The 20,181-nt window shown below is 42.5% G+C and overlaps 1 protein-coding gene across 2 annotated transcripts in view; it reads right to left on the minus strand.

The window, feature by feature from the left end:
• Window positions 1-20,181, minus strand: part of angpt4 (angiopoietin 4) — a 39,748-nt gene that overhangs the window by 5,607 nt on the left and 13,960 nt on the right. For both annotated transcript variants that reach the window (XM_063909789.1, XM_063909788.1), the window contains exons 2-3: window positions 1,464-1,619; window positions 1,261-1,382 (exon numbers count right to left, since the gene is read on the minus strand). In XM_063909789.1, the coding sequence (XP_063765859.1) occupies window positions 1,261-1,382; window positions 1,464-1,619 (278 nt within the window). The remainder of the gene's footprint in view (window positions 1-1,260; window positions 1,383-1,463; window positions 1,620-20,181) is intronic.

Genomic DNA, 20,181 nt, shown 5'->3' on the forward strand with positions numbered 1-20,181 from the left:
TAAGCAGAACTGGAGGAGGCTGAGGGAGAGTAAATGACTGAGTCATCACAAAATAACTCCTGGAATGCATGGTATCAGTTTAACGGCCTGTGTGTGCCGGCGGGAGGACAGAAATCCCAAATATTTGCTCTACAAATCTGTCTGTAATGGAGCAGAACTCCTGAGTTACTCGCTCTTGTTAAAGACGCCGTAAAACCGTGAAACAAAGATTAATACCCCGACCATCATTCTTTCTGCCCGGGCGGACCGCAGCCCGTTATCAGTGCAGCTGAAGCAGCAGCGGGCTGCAGGAAACAGACCCGACCCACAGTTAGGTCAACACCACAGCGGCCAAATGAATGAAACCTGACGAAGGACGGGACTGAGAGAGGATTCATGTCCAGATCAGAACACACCGAGGGGGGTCTGCAGGAGGCGGCTGGGAAAATATGTCTTCTTCTCCAAAGTTTCCCAGAATAACTCACAATGTGTCTCTTAAAAACCTACCAGCATGTGTGCTAGTGGCAACAATTCACGCCCCGGCCACTTCACCACGACTTTCAGCTCTGTATGGAGTTCAGGCTCCTCTGTTCTCCTGTATTTCAGTAAATTGTGAATATCCGTTCCTTCACACCCAGGCGTGTAAGGTGAGATCTGTGTGGCTTCTCTAACCAAACTGTAGCCGCCGAGGTTGAGTTTGTGCTGAAGGCGCGCGGCTCTGTTACACTGAGAGTGATACATCTCACATCCAGAGGTGAGAGAGTGGTCACATCAGGAGCTGCAACACATGCTCAGGTTCTGATCTGTAAAACATGCCGAACCGCACCACAGCCTCAGCTCAGGGAGACGAGAGTGATGGGGAGCCGCTGATAACTGCTGCGGTCTCTGCAGCAGGAGTGTGTGTTCGAGTGTTTGTGTGAGTGTGTCATTGCAGATGAATGATTTTGTCCACAGCTACATGCAGACTGTGTGTGTTGGTGATATACTCTGAATACAAAGTTGAAATTGTGAAGTTTTTGTGTTTCACAGCGTTTTTTAAGAATAAAAGTAAGAAACCAAAACAAAAGCTCTATTTCTGTTTGAAAGTAGTGAAACTCCCTTATGAAACTGAAAGACAGAGGGTCCTTTAATATATTATAAGTGGAGATTCAACACACACTTTATATAAAAAGCTCAGAATAGACCTGAAATGCGTTGTTTGAGCGCCAGTCTTCTTTAGCGTCCGCCAGAGAAAGCACATTTTCTGAGGTGGATGCTAAAGATAGAGTTACCCCCCCCCACCTGTTCTTGTCCTGCAGCTGGCTGATCTCGGAGGTCTGCAGCAGCAGCTCCTTCTCCAGCTTGTTGGTGGACAGAGAGTTCTCCAGGAGCTGGATCTCTATCCGGGAGGTTTGGTTCAGCACCTGGAGGAGAGGAATCAAACATCAAATCCATGAATTCTGCTTTGAGGAGAAGAGATCAGTGAGGGGGTTACGCCCCGGTACCTTAGCCTCCACCACGCTGAGTTTGCGAGTTTGCTCTGCGGTGTGTGTGAGCAGGTTTGTTCCTATCTCCAGCATGGCGGCCGTTTGGTTCTGAACGACATGTGACGGTGTGTGAGGGGCGCCCGGCTTCACACTCCTCTGAATGACCTTCTCCAGCTGAGGGGAACAAATACAAACGGAAAGTCAGAAAAAAGAGAGGAAATAAAGACAAGGTTTAAATTGGACTTTAGAATTCCGATCCAAATCAATAACAAACAACAATTTGTAAATATTTGTTTAAAATGTAAGAAGTTGCAAAGGTACATTACGCTGAAAACTGAAGAAAATCCTTATCCTTTAAATGAATCCAAACTGAAACAAGATCCCGGCCATCTCTACAGTTCCCTACCCCTGTATTCTGCTTGTATGTGTGGCTGCATACTTCTCAGACAGTATACCTTGCTCTCACATAAACAGAACTAGATATATCAAATCTGAAACCCAACTATAAATAGCAAACAAATTCTGAAAAAGAACAAAAACTATTTGACCTCAAAGTGAGTTGTGGGTTTCTAGAAGTTCAGGGTTGAAATAAATCCTGAGGACTAACACCACCCACTCGGTGCGTCCAGTTCCACGAATCCAACAGTTCAGAGGTCGGGTAAATTTAAAGACGCGGGTCGCTCCATCTCTGGGAACATCAGCCCGTGCCAACTCGCACTGCCATGCTGTGACCTTCGACCCCCGACAAATAAATAATCCATCCATCCTGCCATTTATCGTCAGACTGCACGTCTTCAGGGCATCAGAGCACTGAGAAGCTCGGAGCTGGTAAATATATCGCTGCACCAACAAACACAGGGTCCCCGAGGACTGAGAGCCACCAACCAGGACGTCTGACGGGTCGGGGAATTAAATCAAGTTCTGATGGCAATCGCTCAATTAGTTTATTTAACCAAGTGATGACCAAGCAGTTTCAGATACAGTTTGCTCTCTGCAGATTACACGGGATGTGGCTTCGGCTTGAACCTGGATATCTCAATATCACAATGTCCAAACGAACAGATCGGGAAGGACACGGTTTGGAAGGACGACCAATACACCAGTACAGAACGCATCTCAAAAGACACCTCTATTGTGGACTGATATCTGGAGAACTATGCAACACATTCTGGGGTTACAGATCCCTTTCTCATGTGTAGTCCCTACCAGGAGAGATGAGAGGGAGTGACAGATACCTCGCTGTAAAAAAGCAATTACTCCTTAGTGGTTACAAGCTGAACCTCCTACAGTAGACCATTGGATCAAATCCATTACAGACATTCATGGGATGGAGAGATTGAGATTTGTATTAGGACAAACGGACACTGTAAGAGGGTTTAAACGGTTAAAATATATCTTGAAAGAGCATGATTGCATATTTCTTGGTCCGATCGGGGCGTGAACCATCGACCCTTAGGTCCAAAGTCCCTTCAGAATGAACCACTGCCGCCGCATACCCTACTCACATACTATTGGGAACGCTTATTCTATAAACCTTGATTCCTGTTAAACAAAATACTATGAATGTTATGTATTGGTCAGTCACCGGCTGTGTCCATAACACACAGACTTTCCTAAAACTCTAGGTCACAAGCACAATGTACTGTTGCTTGTTTATGCTGTGTTTGCTGTTTATTGTCTGAAAAAACTCAATAAAATCCATGTTGAAAGAAAGTACTGTACTGTATGTCATAAATATTTTATAGCAATACTTTACTCAGAGAATGACAATTTTCAGCCAATTCACTGATTGAGTGAACACTAATAAACACAAATGATGATTAAAGGTGACAAAGCGCGGCCCCGGCCGTGGTGCAACTGGCTGGGGCACCTGCACCGTATGCCGGCGACCCGGGTTCGATTCCCGACCCGTGGTCCTTTCCGGATCCCACCCCGACTCTCTCTCCCACTTCCCTGTCACTCTCCACTGTCCTATCCGATTAAAGGCAAAAAGCTCCAAAAAATATTTTTAAAAGAAGAAAAGGTGACAGCGCTGGGTAACATGTTTCCATGGTTTTATTCACTCTAACTTCTGATGTTATCAACGTTCTTTGCCTTATCACAGCCATCCTAAAGCATGCTCCTCGTGTTCACTCCTAACTCACTCATGTGCTTCATGTTTAGTCTGCTTCACTTCAGCTTCAGTTAGACCAGCGTCAATCTGTTCAATCAGAAAATGAGTTCACGATTCATATCACAAATCCAAACAGCTTTTCAGAGGAACTCTTCAGCGTGAGTCAGTAACCTGGAACCTGGATCAAAGAGGGAAAACCGTGTCAGATGTTGTGATGGAAATCAACAAGCAGAAAATAGCTGCTCTGGTTCCTGAGATGCTGCCAGATAATCTCTGACGGAAGCCAAAACCTCCACCTGGTTTCTGTACAGGCAGAATATATTCTCAAATATAAAGATCGATCAGAAATATTGAGACCGTGTGGAGAAAGGAGAATAAAGCAGAACAAACAGAATTAAGAGTTTACAGAATAATTGAAACAAACAAAAGAAGTTCAGCAAGGACTTTGTTTGGGTCGAGTCTCCAGAGACGCACTGTGCTGACTTTTTAATTGACCCCTACTTCCTGCTGTAGGATTAGAACTACACACACACACACACACACACACAATTAGCTCTAACACACACACACACACATTGTTACTGTAAGCTACACTGACCGTCGTGCTGAGGGTCTACACAAAACAGCCCACGTATGGAGGCTTGTTGCTGACATGCTAACTCAAACCACATGTTGGCTTCGCTGTGATCTGGTTCTCTGGGTGACTTCATATGGGGGGTGGGTGGACTGTGTCACTAAACAGCCCCGATAACTACACTGACGCACGGGCAAGTAGCACCGATAAGGATCTGAGGTAACAAGTGTGCCGTGCTGCTCTGAAGGAAGCACTGAGGCAGTTTCATGCAGGAACTACTTTCTTTCCACCAGGCCTGGAGAGCAGCAGGATTACATAAGCAGTAAATAGTTAGAATGGCTTTTTTAGGATCCAAATGGCAGTTGTAATCACACAGGGGCCATATTCGTACTGCATTGTGGGTCTACTTTCTCTGGAAATGTCACACATTGACAGAACTGATGTCACAATGAAAGTGCATTATTTCTTATCAGTTCAGACTTTCATACCACATTGAAGTTACTAAAAATCAAAGCAACAGTACGAACACACACACACACACACACACACACACACACACACACACACACACACACACACACACACACACACACACACACACACACACACACACACACACACACACACACACACACACACACACACACACACACAAATAACAACCCTGACTACATTAAAGTTCTGTGTGTTTCTCATTATCTCTTGAAAGCAGCTTACACAATGTTATAATTGATATAATTTGACTTGGAGAAACATGATGAACTCCATGAATCTGAACTGAAACCCTCATACTGTGAGCAGCTTTTTATATTTGTGCAATGTGTCTCTATCAGAGGGTCCAGATGTTTTGGCTGAATCTCAAAGTTATGAAGCCTCAGGCTTGTTTCTGAGCAACGCTCCAGTGACACACTGCAGGATAACATCTCTGCCCATTACCCTGACGACTTCCATCCCCTCTCCTCCTCTGTGCGTCCTGTGTGTACTGATCTCGAGGTGTGCACAGATCATTATATCTGTATTTATTTGTGTTTCTCATTTTTAGCCATTTTTAATTCCATCCTGTCACTGTGTATATTGTTTCACGAATGATTAATCGTCCTAACAGAACAAAACAGTTCAGCACTATTATTACGACATGTGGCTGACATTCAATGTTTGTCATTAGATGCTTAAAACACACAAACCACCTACAGAATACACACATACATCCACATGATAGAAACACATTGCATTGAATGTGATTCTATACATTAAACTTTGTGATAGACAGATAGACCTCTTTATTAGTCACATACATGCACACAGCAGAGCACACACAGTGAAATTGGTCCTCTGCATTTAACCCATCCTAGTACTAGGAGCAGTGGGCAGCTATTGTGCAGCGCCCGGGGAGCAATGGGGAGGGGGGATTAGAAGTGTCCGGTGCCTTGCTCAAGGGCACCACAGCAGGGCCTAGGAGGTGAACTGGGACTAACTCTCCAAGTAGCAGTCCACCTTCCATATTTCAGGTCTGTTTGGGGACTTGAACCGGCGACCCTACGATTCCCAGTCCAAGCCCCTACTGACTGAGCCACTGCTGGACTTATAGGAGCATTTTCAGCTTCATATTTGTATGTTGTGCTTCCGCGGTGACATGTTTCCATGCTTTAATGCTAAAGGCGGCCAATGTTGGGCTATAAAGGAACTACAGCACGGTCACATGACTTCACGTCACCACCGCTAAGCAAAAGGAGGCTAATGTTGGGCTATAAAGGAACTACAGCACGGTCACATGACTTCACGTCACCACCGCTAAGCTAAAGGCGGCCAATGTTGGGCTATAAAGGAACTACAGCACGGTCACATGACTTCACGTCACCACCGCTAAGCTAAAGGCGGCTAATGTTGGGCTATAAAGGAACTACAGCACGGTCACATGACTTCACGTCACCACCGCTAAGCTAAAGGCGGCCAATGTTGGGCTATAAAGGAACTACAGCACGGTCACATGACTTCACGTCACCACCGCTAAGCTAAAGGAGGCTAATGTTGGGCTATAAAGGAACTACAGCACGGTCACATGACCTCACATCTCCACCGCTAAGCTAAAGGAGGCTAATGCTGGGCGTGGTGACGAGAATAGGGAACAGGAAGAGTTAAAATGCTGATTCATTTCCAAGTGAAGGACTGATTCCTGCACCACTCTTTGGATAATAAACAGTACGTCTTAATGATGGGTAAGATGATGGTGTCCAGTCTTCCATAACTGATGTTCGGGGCTTTGAGCGATAAATACTGATAAAGCTGCACACTCATTTGTCCCGGGAATGAATATTGAAGGGAACCTTTACCACTGAAGACAAAAGCCAGATGTTGGTGGGTGTTAAGGATCTGTCCAGAGGGTTGAGATATTTAAAGAGCAACTTAACACCAGGTTTTAGGTTTGACTGATTGAACCCTCCCACTTCCTGACAGTTCTGTCGGATCGTTGCTCCAGTTTTGCTCCATCCATTAAATATTTTAGATGTGAATTCAAGGCCTTCTTGAGATGTAAGTCTGGTCTTTCTGTTGCTCCTCACATGTGGCGTGTTTAAATAGCGGGGTGTTTTTCAATTTCAGGCCAATCTTTTCTGGATGTGTTTCCTGCAGATTTCTTATAATTTAAGATACTTTATTCTGCTGTTTTATCAAAAAGTGCATTTATATTAGAGTAGATTGAGTCATGTTTTCCTTGTTTTGAGAGAGTTTTAAGAGCTTGCATTGACCGGTGAGACCTGCAGTGACTGTTTTGGGGGGGGGTTTTCCTGGGAAAGTAATAAAGAACACCACAGAAAGGGATCAAATCACTTAATAGAGTAATACAGTGATTGTAAATGCAATATGTAAAGAAAAATAAGTAAAGGTAGTGTCAAATTTCTCTGAAAACAAAGCAAACGATTGTTAAACTCTGTTAAACTCTATAAGTGATGCTCTCGTCAAAACAAGATTCAACTTTCATGGTAATCTTTATATAGAAATACATTTCTGCATCTATTTAAGTAGGCTCAGTGTTCACTTCCAGCTCATAGGGAGGAGGGCAAAACAAAAACAGATGCACTTCTAACTTTCGCTTTCTCTCCTTAAAGAACTCTTAGTCACTATTATGGGAAAGCTTTATTTGCGAAAGAGGTAGGAGTGGGAAATGAGAGGAGAGGACCCAAGTTAGTAATTCTATTCTAGTTATTCAGAGTCGAGTTCCCACAGGACGGCAGCATCTGAGAGCACTCTGCATCAGAGCGGCCAAACACAAACAGAGCTGTTTGGAAAGCAATGAAGCCAGCTCAGGAGATTAGGATTGAATCAAAGCATGAAAGCAATTCTCTTTTAAGTCCCTATGTGTTAAAATGGATCATCTTTGGGGACTGCTAGAATTTCCATTATATTGCTAAATATGTGTTGCTGAAAATGTCCGTAACACACAACAGCTAATGTGAATGAACAGTTAACTTCCATTATGTCCAATCTTTGATTAAAAGGAACCAAAACATCCAAATTAGTGTTGATTATTTGGGGATGTTCCTGCAACCTCAGACAGGCTATGGATTGATTAGTTGTTGAAATAAACCAATACTCGATGGTACATAACATACTCATAAAAGATGATCAGGAGATGCTGCCTTCCAGGAGTTCAACTTTTTTTTAACTCGCAGCAAGTGTGTTTGAGCACGCCTTCAGCTTATGTAAATAACCCAAAATGGTTTTGAAGATGCGAATGGAAATGTGTACGGACCATAAAGCTCCAGGACAAGCAAATAAAAGGTCCTTTAGTAAAGAGGTTTTTGTGCCCAATTTTAGAAACAAGCTCTAAATGAAATAACCAAATACAACTCTGCTGTTTTACATGTATTACAGATGTATAGATCCAGCTGCTGCGTCACTGAACCACATATTAGGGTCTAATGACTCTGAGCATCTGCTGTGTGTTAAATCTGAACATTATCAATACGTTAAAGGGTCAAAGCTCTGGATGTGTGTGAGAGAGGGTAAACGAATGAGTAAGTGAGTGTGTGTGTGTCAGCAAATGTCACTATTTTTCAATGCATGTGTGTGTGTGTGTGTGTGTGTGTGTGTGTGTGGGGGGGGGGGGGGTGTCTTGGTTACACTGCCAAGCAACGACAAACATCTCAATCATCTCACCACAATCAGAACCAGATGGGTTAAGTCAACACAGTGATTTGAGTGTGTGTGTGTGTGTGTGTGTGTGTGTGTGTGAGTGCGTGCGTGTGTGAGTGTGTGTGTGTGCGTGCGTGTGTGTGGTTGTGCAACAGTGCAAATGTTTTTAATGCTACAAGTGGAATTGCACTTGAATGCATGTTCCTAATTATAGAAGTGTGTGTTCCACTACTTATGTGTGTGTATGCTGATCTTTTTTGGTTAAAGTCAGGGGAAATCACCTCACACATTTTCAAGTTTTAAGGAAACATTGAATCACATCACATCTTTTTCTAAAGACCAGATTTACGATTGTCTTTCCAACGATTTGCATTCTGTTTTCCAACAATCCTACAATTTCTTCAGGCCAGGGACGTGTTTTTTGATCCACTGGACGGACAGAGAGCGTATTAAAGATGTAGAAAGTGTGTAAGAATGACAGACCGGTCCAAAAACACAGCAGGACGAGTTACGGCTGGTTGGTATTTACTTTTTTGAGTTCCAACGCTGTTAACCTGACCTGCTGTGAGCGTCTGGTTCAAGGAAAAGGATCAAAATGTTCCACAGGAGGTCAATAATCTTGTGTAGAAAAGAAAGTTTCAAAACCAGCAGAAGAATGCAAACAGAGACGTGGTTTCATTGGATTAGGACCGAATTCAGGCCTGAATGACATTTGAGAAGCGGCTGTGATGGATGCAGGATAAATAAATGAACGTCTTTCTTCACTCACTGTACAGAACACAACGTCCACAGGCACACAGAGTCGGTAACATTACGATCTTATCTATTTACTGTAACAACAAATAAAGCCGGTGTTTTATGAAGTCTTAATGTCAGCCTGTTTGAACAGATGGTGCTGGAGGAACTGCGCTCGATGATGGAGTCGCTGACGGGATGATGGACAGCAGGGCGGAAATTATTTTTGGTAAAACAAAAAGAAAAGTGACGGCCTGAACTGTTTCTGTTCATTTGGAAAGGAAAGAGTGAGGGTAAGAGGAAGGAGGATTTAGTTCAGTGCTTTTATTTGATTCTGAGCCGTTGTGAGAGCTAAATGTACTTTTGAGTCATAAATGAGCGCTAAAATGGTTACTGCACTTTTATTTTCATTTGACTTTATCTTTATCTTTATTGATTTGAGTTTATCTTTATTGATTTGAGTTTATCTTTATTGATTTGAGTTTATCTTTATTGATTTGAGTTTATCTTTATTGATTTGAGTTTATCTTTTTATTTTATTTTAATCCTACAAACTTAAAATGATTTCATAATTATTATTTATTTTTTACTATATCTTATTATTGTATTTTTAATTTCACATACGTGCCTTTAATTATTTATTAATCTGACCTTTCTACTTTGATCTGTAAGTGTTTTTCACTCTTACGGTGCATTTATACCGGAGGCGAAGCGATGATTTGCCCTGTGTTTCTCTTCTTCAAAATACAAACTATAAAAAGACTTCCTCACCAGCGTTTATAAGAAGTCACATGTCAGAGTACAATCAGTTTTCACTACCTGCTGTCCCCAAAGGGCTGAGGGAGAATTCCCTCGTTTTAGAGACGATAAAAAGGGAACGTTTGAGCCCCTCTGTGGCTGTGGTGCTTGGCCTCATGCCAGTGTGTGTGTGTGTGTGTGTGTGTGTGTGTGGTACAGAATCAGAGAGATAGAGAAGAATGAGAAAGAACAAGAAGAGATTTTCCAAGAAGCTCTACGTGGTTTTGGTCAGTCTGGCACTCAGCCACACTGGGAATCTCACCCTCTTTTACTCCCCCTCTCCTCCCCCCTTCATTCCACTGCTCACACCTCCTCCCCTTTCATGTGTTATCCGGCTGATATCTCACTACCATCTTTAAACACCTTCACTGCTCCACCTTCTTGACATCCATCCTGCTCTGCGTGCACATTCTCTCCTCAGTGTTTTCTTTATTTCCTCTCCTCCTCGTCTCCCTTCTTCTTCATCTCCTCTCCCCCTCAATCAGTCTGTCCTCCCTTTACCCATGGCTTGTCCACTTCTATGGCAACTGAAATCTCCCACAATGCAACGCACAGCTGCAGGGTGATGGACGAGTCTTTAAACTGGGATTATAAAACAAAATGAACCACCATTCACTGTCTCATTCCCTGCATCTGACACACACACACACACACACACACACACACACACACACACACACACACACACACACACACACACACACACACACACACACACACACACACACACACACACACACACACACACACACACACACACACACACACACACACACACACACACTGAGGAGGAGTGTTTTGTGCAGCTGATAATGGTCTGTCTGCTCCGTTAACTAATTTGGTGGCCTTTTGAACCGCGGATACATCTCACTTACAGACTCGCTCTGTTTCCTCCTCTCTGCTATTTGTGTTCTGATGAGTCGTGACTCAAAGTCTGGCTCGAGGCCCCAGAAACGTGTCCCAGAAACACTGAACGAGTCCTGCTTTCAGCATGGGTGATTTATTTGGACTGTGTAAGTGAAACTTTGAATTGCTGCTGCAGTAATGTTGTTTTATTTTTGTGTTTCTTGGCAGCTATTCTTTCTCATGCTCACTACTTTTTTTCCTGTCTCCTAAACACAACATTTGACCGAAGAAAAGCTGTTCCTGTCATCTTTCTTTTTTGGTACGACTGTTGATAATAATCAAGTTCAGTTAGTCTTTCGCCCCCTTCACCCAGGTCAGACGACCGATTTGCACGTCAGGACCGCTATTAGCTATTATCTTGATTTGGAAATGGTCAGAAAATTGTGAAAAATGCCAATCAAATGTTCCTAAATCACAACGTGACATCTTGAGTGTTTGTTTGTGATAACCAAGAGACCAAAATCCCAAGATACTCGCCTAGAAAGATAAAGAAACCAGAAAATACAAAGTTTTTTTTGCCATTTTTCCAACATTTATCAATAACCAACATTAGTTATTTGATTAAGCAACAGGTCAAATAGTATTTTACACCTTGATCTGTTGGATATAAACTGTAAAACGACAGATATCAAAGAGGGTAAAGATGTTCCTACTGATGGTTTTGTCATTTGAAGAACTCGTGTTGTGTTAAATTTCTTTCACATAGGAAGTTAAAAACGAATAAAACCATCAGCTGAGAATCCTGAACACTTGGTTGTGTGGTCCAGATCTTCCCTTGGCTGTGTGTGTGTTGAGGTTTAATATGTGTGTAATGTAAGCAGTAGGACGTGTAACTGATTGCCTTCAAACTCTCCATTAAACGCTCTGAGGGAAAGCAGCAGACCTCCTCAGTTTGTGCGGTGGTTTAACTGCTTGCATTCAATGCTCCTGGACAGATGTTGATGCACTTTGGAAGTGAAACAGAAACCATGCCGTTATGAAGCTCAGCAGGAGAAATGCTTGTCTGCAGGATAGATCAGGTGAGGCTGCAGTGAAGGAGGGTTTGTGGAGGGGAAACTGCCACAGAAATAGAATATCTTTATCCATCATAGTCATGGTCAGAAGGTCATTCCTCTTATTGATTGGTTGCTGGACACCAAGACGGCGGGTCTTACCTGATAGGAGTCTTTCAGAGGGCAGACGCCAAAGACGAGATGGAAAAAAGGAAAGGAAGAAAGTTTGCTGCGGGAGTATTTCAGTTCAAGTGTTGTCTGTGTTTGTATTGTAAGCTACATTAACTGAAAGCTGGCAACTAATCTCTGGAGGGAGAAGCTGGGGGGAGAAGATGCTTCAGGTGGAAACGGGATATTCTTCTTGGTAGTGAAGAAACATTAGTATTATATCAGATGTATATTAGTGAATGACTGGCTTGACGTTACAGCACATCCTTTACTACCTTGGGCGTGACATTTATGTAAGTGGTTAATATAGATTATCAGAAGTATATGAGAAGTGGACGTAGTACGGTGGTCGCATTCATTGGTTTGTGGAATACGTTTTTTAAAGCCTTGAGTTTGGCTCTTCATCTTGTTTTTTGGATCCAGAAGTGACAAAAGAGGGTGGAGCTCAGGTCAACTGAAGACTAGAGATATTTAAACGACCAAAACGTTCTTTTCACTTTCATAAAATTAAACAGTCAAAGGGTTATTGTGACAAATAATCCCAGACATTGCCGTGGTAGCAACAAGTCAATCACAAGGTAGACACGCCCTGTAACGTCTATTTTACTTTAGATGGGACGATCCATTAAGAATGAATTTCATGAACTTAAGAAAACTTGAAGATAAAGGGACATGAACTCAAAAGGAAAAATAGAAGTATAACATTCGTCATTAAAATGTCACAGAGAGAAATTTTACTTTGCACTGATCAGAAGTAATACACTTAGGTATTGGATATAGAAGACTGTTTCAAGTTCAAGGAGGACAATAAAAGAATGAGATTGAAATAATCATTAACCCCCCCGGGGGCATCTTGTTATTGTACTCAGGATGTTGGTAGTCTGATGTTTGTTTAACCACAGCAGCAAATAAACAGATCCCATTCCTGAAGCTGCACCTGCTGAGGCAATGTTGATTTAATCAAAACCACTAATTAGCATGGTGACTTAAAGCTCTAGATTTAAAAAAGTTCATTAAATCTGCAGGAAGGAAGTTTTTTTTGGGAGAAAATACACCTGTCAGCTGAAAGTTGAACTGCAGTGGACTAACAGACAGAGGCTCAGTGTCCCCAAATACCTCTCAGTTACAGATATTACTCAGCCCAGAGGTACATTTCAATAAAAAAGATCAATAACCCAAGCAACACATGATGAAGAAACAAAGAAACTAGAGTTAGAAACAATAGTGGGCTAACTTTCAAACAGTATTTGAAAAGTTGGCATGTCCCTTGGTCAAAGTGAAAGAAAATAAAGAACAACTATAACCATCTAAGAAAAGAAATGTCATACATACTCATTTTACCCATTAAAAAACAATCCTAAAGACCAGGAGCCCCCCCCCCTCAGATATCACCATAGGTAAGAGTATGTACATTTATGAGTCGGGTGAACCTGCATGACCAGTAACATAGAAGCTGAACATGCACTGTACAGACCCTAAGGTATAGACAGCACCTCCAGAGCGAGACTCAGACACCAAACGTCTGCAGCGTTTGTTCCCCCCCAGAGAAACACTGTCAGTACAGACACTGCCATGAGCAGATCAACAAACCGAGCGTTCGTTCACTACACAGAACAGGTCAACAATTTCTGCCCAGACGCGCTGCACACACTTCCTCTCAGTTGTTTGTTCACGTGGAGAAATTCTTAGTGAAACAATTTCCCCTGAAAGCACCCTTCATATTCTCTGTCCCTAACTCGTAATTACATGGAGGAGCGGGGTTAAATCTACATTTGATTGCGCCAGCAGATTCCAGCCGATTAATCACGTGTTATCGCAAAGTTCGGACTGAGCCTGAAGTGGATTTTCTGTTTTCTTTGCAATTCAGACGGTGCTGGCTTCCCCCAAACTGTGCCTGAGTGTTTTGACCCGGCTGCTCAGAGGGAAGGAGCAGCGCCGGGCCAAAAGGAGAGATTCCTCTCTCAGACTCACATAAACAAACAGGACTGAAGTGTCCAGAAATAAGAAGTACCGCCACCGCAGGGAGAAAGGAACTCAGGTCCAGGAACAGGACTCCATACAGGTGCTCTTAAACACGCTGAAACTATGACCAGAACAGTGGCACAGTAATGACGTCTTCTTGTAGACCCACCCGGAAGTTAGCATCACAAGGGCTCCATCAAAGCCAATGGGATTTTACCATTGGCTTTCGGAATATTGCAGAAAAGAAGACGATAGAAACGTTTATGAAACTTACTCATTTTGTTCAGCAGGATAACCTCCACATATTAACACCACTTTGTGATTAGAAGTAAAAAGCTAATGTTGGGCTATAAAGGAACTACAGCACGGTCACATGACTTCACGTCACCACCGCTAAGCTAAATGTGGCTAATGTTGGGCTATAAAGGAACTACAGCACGGTCACGTGACTCCACCTCACCACCGCTAAGCTAAATGTGGCTAATGTTGGGCTATAAAGGAACTACAGCACGGTCACGTGACTCCACCTCACCACCGCTAAGCTAAATGTGGCTAATGTTGGGCTATAAAGGAACTACAGCACGGTCACGTGACTCCACCTCACCACCGCTAAGCTAAATGTGGCTAATGTTGGGCGTGATGACGTTTAGTTGTGTCATTTAGACACTTGTTAGCAAACTCCGTTTTTAAATCCACCAGTGGGGTATTTACTGGCTTATTTTATGTCGTAAAACAAAAAGTTAAAATCTCTTCAGCTTGTGTTGACCACAGACCTTATTCCAGGCATGAAACCACCACGACACTTGCTGTGAAAGTTGAAATGCTAAATGCTAACATACTTTAACCTCCTGCTCAGTTGCCACACATATTTGAATGTAAAGCCGGTTTACAGCTTCCATCCACATAAACAGAGATATTGTGACAGAATGTGAGCAATGTTCTGCTCGTTATATTTAAGTCTAAAAGTCGCATAAGTGTGATCAGCTGTGTGATGGTTGCTCCCACAAAGTGCTTCTCTCAGTGTGATGCTGCGTCCTGAGTGCCATAGCGCTTATTTGTGATGCAGTAAAGGTCTCGGCATGTTAAACTGTAAAAACAAACATCTCCAAGCTGACAATGTGCAGTCTCTGATGTTGGTACGGCGCACTGTACTTGGCCTGAAACCGTGAGGAAGAACTGGTCACCATCTGACCCGCTGTAAGGGATAAGACACTTTTTGCACAGAACAACAATCACATATAGATTATCTGCCTTGTGAACAGGAAACGTGTTTTCTCACACACAGAAATAACCCAGTTTTCAAAAGCTTTATCAGAAACAATGCAACACATCCCAGCTGCTGAATCTCTTCTAATAAACCCACTGCAGTATGATGCATGGTGATCACTTCTGCATTGCTGTATACAACCACCTTTGGTCAGACTTTACTAGACGTTGTTGTGTAGGAGGACATTTAGCTTATCGGACAGTTATGTTCATCTTAAAGTGACGAGTTGGCTTGTTCAACCACGAAAATCAAAGTATACAACTTGTTAGATAACAGCTGATAAGGTCGAGGAGTTTGTGTTTTTGTGTCTAAGTGACTAATGGGAAAAACCATATTTGAAACTGGTCCAGTATTAAAAGCAAATGCTGAAGCCACAAAACGGGCTGCAATGTTCCAGTGATTCAAAGCAGTGAATGTACGTCTGCTAACAGCGATAACTTTTGCCACTGACAGCCTCAGATGATAAGCTGATTAATCATCAGAAACAACTTGGGTATCAGCTCAAACAAAACACAAAATGAAAAAGTGGGAGGAAGATAAAACTTTCCACCAAGACAACATAAACTAGGAAAATGAATGTGTTGGGGCGGGGAACACATCAAAGTAAAGGATGGTGAACCCAAAGTGTGTGTGTGGAGTTTATACAGGAACAAACACACGGCCCTGTTTAACTGTTCTGTGATTAAACTCTGATTAAAGTCACACATCTAACGCCTGTTCCTGGAAGCAATACACCACTAAGTAAATACTCTGCAAAAGTCTTTCAGCAACAATAATCTTACACACCACATCTTTACACAAAGTGTGTAAAGATGTGGTTTGCTGTTCACCTTCTGCATTTTGAACTCATTTTTCTTTGGATCAGAGAGGTGAAGACATTTGAGAGCAATGTTTATCACAAGTTCTCCTGGGGAAACTGAGTCATGACCAAATAATGGTTTTCCAATCCCATTGAGTATGTGTGTGTGTGTGTGTGTGTGTGTGTGTGTGTGTGTGTGTGTGTGTGTGTGTGTGTGTGTGTTTGTGTTTGTGTTAGGGCTGGGCGATATGGACCAAAACTCATATGTCGATATTTTCAAGCTGAATGTCGATGTAAGATATATATCGACATTGTTGACGCAATAACGAGACAGTTTCCGCGCTCCAACTCGTGCCGCTGTGTGCTTTCATTTCCAGCCTGCCTGCGTCGCTGTGCCCGTCAACCTGCCTTGTTGATTGCAAACTCAAGTCTACATTTGGGTGTAGGTTACATGGTCACATATGAAGTCTGCCTGCCTGCCTTTGTGGTAGAAACAGCCTGGTTTAATAAAAGGCAAAATGCTGCAATCGTAGCAAAACGGTGGGTGCGTGCAGTCGGTCTATGCATAGCCCATCTTAAATGAGCCGCAGCAATGTTTCTTGAACAGACCGTGTGACAGCCGCTCCGATGCTCCCTCAAATATTTTTTTAATGATTAAATATTTTTTGAATGAAGCCAGGCTTCTCTACGGTCGATATGGGCACCATGTCTTTAACGATGTGGTATGTCACCGACCGAGTGATATCCCGCCACCTGTCGCTTGATCGATCGTAAGGTACCGCATTTGTAAACGAAGTTGTAAGAGATATTTGCTTCGGGGTACTGCGAGCCAGCTTAGGAGTTTGCGTTGCTGCACGTAATTTTAAGCACTCTTCATATTGCATCTTGTGGTGCTTCTTCAAGTGGTGGAAGACGTTGGTCGTACTCGACCCTTTCGTAGCGACAGATTTTAAGCACTCCCTACAGATCACCTGTTGCTGTAACTCGTCAGATACCTTGTAAACAAACCATTTCCAAATTACTGATCCATTTGTCTTTTGCTTACATACCAGCTCTGCGCTGCGATTATGGTGACCAGACGTCCCGAATTCGGGACAGTCCCGAAATCTAAGCTGTTGTCCCGAATCCCGAATCCGCCCTAATTGTCCCGAAATTATACTAAATCGTCATCCAAATACCATCCCAAATTTCAGCCAATCTCATCTGGTCACCCTAGTTGTGATTGACATTTTGCTGGGACGCCATGTTTCGCGCTGTTGGGTATTTAAAAACGTGACGTGAGCGGGAAGGCGGGGCAGAGTGAGAGTGAATGTGTGTGTGTCTGTGTGTGTGTCTGTGTGTGTGTGTGTGTGTGTATGTGTGTGTGTGTATGAGAGAGCGAGGCAGTGGCAGGCGCGGCTCAAACGGGCTATTATTTGAAACAAATGTGCTGTACTTTCAACGAAAACGAAACTAGATCGATGTTGACGATAGTGTCTCGTTCTGTATCTTTTTTGAAAAAATATCGATATATCGCCCAGCCCTAGTGTGTGTGTGTGTGTGTGTGTGTGTGTGTGTGTTGCAAAATCTCAACGTGGATGAGTGCAATATCCAAATCACAGAAAGCTCAATATTTGATAAACGCAAAATCTGTGAAAATATCTGAAAATCCTTGTTTGGAACAGATCCTCTCCCAAAACACACCATGATTATTTTAATATGTCTTTTCTGATAATGACAATAATGTTTTGTAAATGATCATTCCTTTTCAAATCGTAAATCAAATTGCAATATCAGTCACAACAATCGCAATTAGTTACTTTTTCCAAATGTTGCAGCCCCAATGCACTACATGCACAGCTGTTGGGACCTGGTTCACACACACACACACACACACACACACACACACACACACACACACACACACACACACACACACACACACACACACACACACACACACACACACACACACACACACACACACACACACGTGAACTATGGTGCTGTGTGTCCCAACTGAGTCCCTGTTTAAGTGATTGATGTTCAGCCTCTGGTACACACTGCTTCATGTTTTTATTGGCTGATTTGCTGAGGCCAACGTACAGACAGGTACTCCAAAGACTGAGTTCTGCTCGGCTGTAACTGAGTTGGGCTCAAGGACCAAAAGCAGTGCATCAGAACCAGAGATTTCTGCTGTGTGTCGTTAGTAGTTTCCACTTCCCCTTAGCTCTGAGTGTAACAGCACAGAGACACATGCAGGTGTGTGAGGGGGTTTAAATCAAACGTTTGTACTTTAAGATGAGAGCACTGCTTTTTAAATAACCACAAACACTCATTTAAATGCGGCAAAGCAGATTCTGATTAGGTTGTTACAGATACAGTGATCTGTATTTCATAAATATTATTGCAACAGGACTTTAACACATTTTGTATGCACTTTCAGAAAAGTTGCAAAGAAAGAAAACAGACACGGTGAACAGTGCAACCATCTCATTAAGTATGATCTGCGCTGACATTTTAAGGTTTATTATCAAGCTTTCATTGAGACTTTATCACAAACTGCTAACCAGCTGAGTGCAGTCCTTTTATTTTACGCTGTGTTTTCATTGCACTGAAAAGCGCTCAATGTGTTGTATTCTGACAATAAAGGCTCTCTAATGTTAAACCCATGTATCGTATATAAAGCATAAGGCTATTGAACTAGTATTTAAGATTATATATAAACACATGAAGGGTGTAAAACGGCAAAGCAATCAGTGATTCTAGATATTGACAATGATGTGTCAACTAACATGTTGAGGTTATGACTCTGACAACTACTGTATAGTGGATATATTTTCTTGCGCAAAATACAATCGCTCCTACTTAGGGAAGAGAAAACCTGGCGTCTACACACACAGGTTCGGGTTCTGTGTGTTATGCTAGCGGCTCATGTAGCATAGCCTGAAAAGATCAGGTAAACCTGGTCTATCTCTTTTTATTTCGGGAACTTTCCCACTTTATTCACGAGCCTGTATCTCAGCTGTAATCTCTCAGGTTGCCTCAGGGAAATCAATAAAATGAGTCTGATGTTTTTCTTACATCATTATCTACTTTGCAAATAATTGTCTCTAATGAAAGCTGAATAAGAGCCGAGCGTTCTGCTGCTGGCATCGTCACGCAGCACGTAGCACTAAGTGGACTGCATTAATGACGGACGGCTGATAAATCAATACAAACACTAAGGGCACGTACTGTAATACTCTCCTTAATACGTCAGTGATGAAATATCAGAATCCATCTTAAGAACTCTGTGTTTTATTTGTACCCGACTTAAAGTAATGATTGATTTTCACTCTTTAAGCACGTATTTGGCCTGCGGCATCAAATAGAATCCCTTTCCCCCTTCATACTGCTCTTATCCATTCAATAACACACACATTGTTGGTCTTGGCCACCTGTCCTGGCAGCAGGGGCACATTAAATCAGAGCTGGACTCCTTCATCCACTTTGAAATTAAAGGGAAACATTTAAAGCTTACTTGAAATCTCAAACAAATGATTTAAAATACGGTCTCAGCAATATTTTAAAACAGCTGTATGAGGAAGAACCAAGTGCAGCTTCAAATGTATTATTAAAAAGCCACTTACGTAGAGGGGCACCATTTGTCAAGTGTCAGCTGCTCTGTGAACACTGAAACAGGTTTTACTTGCTGTAATTATAGGTTAGTTGAGTCTGGATGCATAACGGTCTTAAATTGCTTTCAATGTAAGCAATTTTGGACAAAATCCAACCCTTGTTTTAGGGCAGCAGCGAGATTTGTAAAAATAAATAATAACGATTTGCAATTACTTGGACGGTTAAGGCAGTTGCGATATGATTTGTGAAATAACTGTGAACATTTTGGAGTCACTGTTTACATTATCATTTACAAATATGATAAGTATAATGGTGGGATTTTTCAAGAGGATCTGTCCCAAACGAGGACTGTTTATGAAGTCTGTAGAACACTGTTTGTGGACCGGGTCTTCGGTATTTGCTTGGACCCAAACTAAATTGTGAAACTTTACTTTTAGGGCACAAAGTGGAAATGGCAAACCTGCGCTGAAAGTGTTACTCCACACTAACCACACATCTTACAGTAGATGGGAAGAAAGGAGGCTGGATCTGGATATTATCGGTTGGTCCCAGGTTGTGGTGCATGTTGTTATTAAATACTCACTTTTTTGCAGTCAATGCAGAACAGTCACAAGTTAAGAGTTCCTTTGGGGCAGTGATTGAGGGGTTAGTGTGAGTGAGAATGAAGTGAGTAATGACTTCCATCAGCTGC

The sequence above is a fragment of the Eleginops maclovinus genome, chromosome 20 (genome assembly GCF_036324505.1).
Source record: "Eleginops maclovinus isolate JMC-PN-2008 ecotype Puerto Natales chromosome 20, JC_Emac_rtc_rv5, whole genome shotgun sequence".
Taxonomy (NCBI): Eukaryota; Metazoa; Chordata; class Actinopteri; order Perciformes; family Eleginopidae; genus Eleginops; species Eleginops maclovinus.